This window comes from Rhincodon typus, unplaced genomic scaffold, assembly GCF_021869965.1.
Source record: "Rhincodon typus isolate 14 unplaced genomic scaffold, sRhiTyp1.1 hic_rhity00003178, whole genome shotgun sequence".
Classification (NCBI taxonomy): domain Eukaryota; kingdom Metazoa; phylum Chordata; class Chondrichthyes; order Orectolobiformes; family Rhincodontidae; genus Rhincodon; species Rhincodon typus.
The window spans coordinates 14576-20039 of NW_025968816.1; the positions used below are offsets into that span (position 1 = coordinate 14576).

A 5464-nucleotide genomic window follows, 5' to 3' on the forward strand; every position below is an offset into this window, starting at 1 on the left:
CCAGTTCAGTTTCTGCTCAATGGTAACCCCCAGGATGTTGATAGTGGGGGGGGGGGGGGGGGGGGGGTGGGAATTACAGGTTTGGGAGAGGGAGGCTCTGAGTTGGGCTCGGGTTGATCGTAGTGCCAGAAGATGCCAGTGCATTTTGGAGGTCTGGGAGAGGCGGGGGCAGGATTGAGTGACAGTAAAGCAGAAAGTCTGGGGGGGGCGGTGGTTAGATTGTCTCTTACTAACAATGGTCATAGCCTGGCATCTGTGTGGCATGAATGTTACTTGCCACTTGTCTGCCCAAACCTGGATATTGCCCAGATCCTGTTGCATTTGGACACAAGCTGCAAAGATTCCACGAGCTGTTTGTCAAGGATGACGCTGTCTCAAACAAGCCCATACTTCAAAAGTCGAGAACTGCCTAACGTAACCACGATTGTAAATCACTAACGTAGGAATGTGCTGGTTTTACCCTACGTACAAGATGATCAGAGGGTTAGATAGGGTGGACAGTGGGAGCCTTTTTCCTCGGATGGTGATGGCTAGCACGAGGGGACATAGCTTTAAATTGAGGGGCGATAGATATAGGACAGATGTCAGAGAGTAGTAAGGGCGTGGAATGCCCTGCCTGCAAAAATAGTAGACTCGCCCACTTTAAGGGCATTTAAATGGTCATTGGATAAACATATGGATGATAATGGAATAGTTTAGGTTAGATGGGCTTCAGATTGGACCCACAGGTCGGCGCAACATCGAGGGCCGAAGGGCCTGTACTGCGCTGTAATGTTCTATGTTCTATATGATCCTTGGTCTTTACCCCTCCATCCCTCCCCTGTGACCCCCTCTCATCGCTCGCTCACTTGTGAATACACTTTGCAAACTCTGGCCGGCTCCAGGAATCTCGGAGTTGAGGATCCACGGCCAGGAATGGGCAGTGACAACTTTCGAGCGTACCTTAAAGATGTCCACGTACCTACTGGCCTTTGTGGTCTCTGAGTTCCGGTTCATTGAAGAGGCGTATCATGGAGTGAAGGTAATTGTTGACGAGCTGGCCACAATAAACCTATCAACCAGGTTATTTACAGGTTATACTAGGTTACAGGCTATACCAGGTTACAGGTTAAGATGGCACACCACACTGATTAACTACATCGAGAACCTCACACTGTCGGTTCCTACCTTGTCAGTAACCTGGTTACACAAGTTAATGAGTTAACCTGAAGCCACAAAGATCTATTTACTAGCTGAGCATCGGTGGCGCAGGGAGGGGGTGTTTGTGGATGTGGTCCCAATCCAAGCCGGGGAGGGGGCTGCTTTGTCCCTGGACGGTGCCGAGCGTCTCGAGTGTTTGTCGGAGCGTGCAAACTATATTTAGCAAACCTGGGTAATGCAACACCGACCTGGTAATCCCATACCCAAACTATTAATTAGCCTGGTAAAGCGAAACAATTAGCTAATGGGGGTAATTGCAATACCGATCTATGAACTCGGCTGTCGATGTTACACGTTAGAAACAAATACTAAGTTTATTAATGAGCCTAAGTTAAGAGGTTAATCAAGTGATTCTCCATGACTCTGTAAACTGGCTCAATTATTAAGGGGGGGTATTGGTGTTGGACGGGGGTGTCCAAGGTCAGGGCTCACACGACACCAGGTTTATGGTTTGAAAGCGAATAAACCTGTTGGACTGTAACCTGGTGCTGTGTGATTTCTGGCCTCGCTCGATAGCACGCTAACCTCGGAACAGGACTCCAAATTGAGCGGCTACCCTGTTAGTGAGTTAACCCAGTAACGCGATACTCAATACGTTACCAGCTCTTTGGTATGAGCTTTGCGCACTAACCTGGTAAGGTCTGTCCTCTCGCGGTAGTGTCCCTGCGCCTGGACCAGGAGGCCCAGGTTCAAGTCCCATCTGCTCCAGACGTGAGTCATCAACATCTCTGAACAGGTTGATGAGAAATAAAGCACAGGCCAATAATATAAATTAAAAGAAAACCTGGTCGGGTCTCTCTACTTTACCTGGTAACATTTGATTTCCCGTTCGCCCTGGTGAACACAGAGATAAAAAAATTGGCATGGAAAGAGGCCACTCTGCCCATCTAATGCATGGAAAGAGGCCATTCTGGCCATCTATGGCACAGAAAGAGACCATTCTGCCCATCCATAGCACAAAAAGAGGCCATTCCACCCACCCAGGGCACAGAAAGAGGCCATTCCGCCCATCTATGGCACAAAAAGAGGCCATTCTGCCCATCCATGGCACAGAAAGAGGCCATTCCGCCCATCCATGGCACAGAAAGAGGCCATTCCGCCCATCCATAGCACAAAAAGAGGCCATTCCACCCACCCGGGGCACAGAAAGAGGCCATTCCGCCCATCTATGGCACAAAAAGAGGCCATTCTGCCCATCTATGGCACAGAAAGAGGCCATTCTGCCCATCCATGGCACAAAAAGAGGCCATTCTGCCCATCTGTGGCACAGAAAGAGGCCATTCTGCCCATCCATAGCACAAAAAGAGGCCATTCCACCCACCCAGGGCACAGAAAGAGGCCATTCCGCCCATCTATGGCACAGGAAGAGGCCATTCTGGGGGAGAGAAGCGAGGCTGGTGCGCTTTGGAGCGAGGAGGGGAGACGTGATTCACCAGGAACGGGGGGAAGAATCGGAGACGGACTGGGAAAGGGAGTTGTGGGGGAAAGCGGGAGGGGAAGTGGGATCGGTCGGAGGGTGCCCAGGACACAAACGAAGGAGGAATAGGCCTCCAAATGCCCTGGATCCAGACGAATAAGGACAGGGGTGTGTGTGCTGAGGGGGGGGCAGATTAAAGACACTCCAGAAGGGGTGAAGAGTCACAGGAGCTGTGGGGTACTGGAGGATACAGACCGGGGGGGGGGTGGGGCGGGGGGGGGGGGGTGGTGTGCATAGGGAGTGGGAAACAAGTTGGAGAGCTGTTTCTCAGAGCTAGCACGGGGCTGAATGGCCTTCTCTTCTTTTATACAGTCACGGCCAGGCCAGCACTTCTTACTCATCCCCAATTGCCCTGAGGGCAGTTAAGAGCAAACCTCGTGGGTCTGGAGTCACATGGACCAGCCAAGGCTTGCAGATTTCCTCCCTGAAAGGGCATCAGTGAGGAACAGGGACAGCACGGGGTTAGATACAGAGTAAAGCTCCCTCTACACTGTCCCCCCCCATCAAACACTCCCAGGGACAGGGACAGCACGGGGTTAGATACAGAGTAAAGCTTCCTCTACACTGTCCCCCATCAAACACTCCCAGGGACAGGGAAAGCATGGGGTTAGATACAGAGTAAAGCTCCCTCTACACTGTCCCCCCCATCAAACACTCCCAGGGACAGGGACAGCACGGGGTTAGATACAGGGTAAAGCTCCTTCTACACTGTCCTCCCCCACCCCACCCCCCACGCCCAGGTCAGACTTACCTGACAATTGAGAATGGCCATCATTAAAGTCGTATTAAACACAAATTCCGCCACCTGCTGTGGTGAGATTCGAACCTTGGTCTGCAGAACTTTCCGTGAATTTCTAGACGAACGGTCCAGCTATAATGTCCGCCATCGCCTCCCCCCGTTGTGCTGCGGGATTCTGGGAGACCAAACGTGGGGTGTCGATGGGGCTTGGAATGTGGCTGCTCTGGGGTGAACAGAGATCGCGAAGAGATTTTGTCCTCAGTTCGGGTGTACCCTCTAACCATTTCTTTTCAGTTCAGGGTCTGGGGCCGTAAAGAGGTGATTCAGGCCGGGCAGGGTGACTATGCCCTGGAGATTGTTGGGAAACTCCTGGAATTCTTTGCCAACAAGTTCAACATCTCCTACCCAATGACCAAGATGGGTAAGTGGGGCGCTGGGCTGTGAGGTGACAGGGCCAGGACCCATCAGATGGGCCGAGGGGTGGCAGGTGGAGTTTAATTTAGATAGACGCGAGGCGCTGCACTTTGGAAAGACAAACCAGGACAGGACACAGACTTTCGAATCCCTTACAGCGTGGGAGCGGGCCGTTCGGCCCATCCACGCCGACGCTCCGAGGAGCGTCCCACCCAGACCCAACCCCCTGCTCTATCCTCGTAACCCCACATTTCCCACAGCTTAAACCAGCTAGCCCTGGATGCAATTTCTTACGGCCCCTTCGGCCTAGCCTGCACATCTTTGGACCATGGGAGGAAACCTGAGCAAATGTTTTCACGCAGAGGGTGGTGCGTGTGTGGAACGAACTGCCAGAGGAAGTGGTGGAGTCTGGTACAGTTACAACATTTGAAAGGCATCTGGATGGGGACATGGATAGGAAGGGTTTAGAGGGATAGGGGGCCAAATGCTGGCAAATGGGACTAGGCCGGATTGGGATGCCAGGTTGGCGCGTACGAGTTGGGCCGGAGGGTCTGTTCCCGCGCTGTAGGACCCCATGACTGACCGTGGCTTTCTGGGATCTCCTCAGACCTGATCGCCGTGCCCAGTTTCGAGAGCGGTGGAATGGAGAACTGGGGCCTCATCATCTTCCGGGAGGCGAACCTGCTTTACAACGCAGAGGAGGAATCGGAGAGCAGCCTGCAAGCCATGACGTTGGTGCTGGCCCACGAGTTCACCCACCAGGTGAGCCCGGACTGCCACCTTCACTTTGTTGCCGGGCTTCAAGATGGCCGACATCGTTAGGCCTCAACCAGCTCTATTGATCATCCGGAAGCCTCTAATTTCCATCCGATGCTCTCCTTTAAATTCCTGCTGCGTCTTTGACAAGCTTTGAAAATCCAAATTGCCAGTTGATCGATATATCTCGGGGTGTTATCATGAGTGATGCAGCGAGAAGGTGGAGGGGGGGACCATTTTGTGCAAGCCAACCTCTGACCAGCAGCAATGGAGAATTATTCGTGCCATTTTATTTGTCTCAATCTTGTTTCAGGGATAACAATATGTCACCAGAACGGAAAACAGACTTCACTTTCACCCTCCACCCACTGAGATGATTCCCCATTTGACTGATGATCAAGTTAAGAACGCTCATAATTACAAACATAATCACATACGGGGCTGTAACTTTGAATGGGAGCAGGGCCTAGGAACTGTCCCGATCAGCTGTGGGTGCTCTCTCAGCACTGACCCTCCGACAGCGCCCGCTCCCCCGGCGCTGACCCTCCGACAGCGCCCGCTCCCTCAGCGCTGACCATCCGACAGCGCCCGCTCCCTCGGCGCTGACCCTCCGACAGCGCCCGCTCCCTCGGCGCTGACCCTCCGACAGCGCCCCCTCCCTCGGCACTGACCCTCCGACAGCACCCGCTCCCTCGGCGCTGACCCTCCGACAGCACCCGCTCCCTCGGCGCTGACCCTCTGAGAGCTCACTCTATACTTTTAAACTGTTCCCTCTACACTGCCACCCCATCAGACACTACGAGGACAAGGACAGCATGGGGTTAGACACAGAGTAAAGCTTCCTCTACACTGTCCCCCATCAAACACTCCCAGGGACA

The 5464-nt window shown here is 53.2% G+C and overlaps 1 protein-coding gene across 1 annotated transcript in view; it reads left to right on the top strand.

Moving 5' to 3' along the window:
• LOC125481701 (girdin-like) overlaps window positions 1-4592 on the top strand; it is a gene marked incomplete at its 3' end in the record, with an annotated part of 18130 nt that extends 13538 nt beyond the window's left edge. Inside the window, exons 4-5 of the mRNA XM_048593583.1 lie at window positions 3711-3837; window positions 4438-4592. Coding sequence (XP_048449540.1) covers window positions 3711-3837; window positions 4438-4592 — 282 coding nt within the window. The remainder of the gene's footprint in view (window positions 1-3710; window positions 3838-4437) is intronic.
• Window positions 4593-5464: the final 872 nt, after the last annotated feature.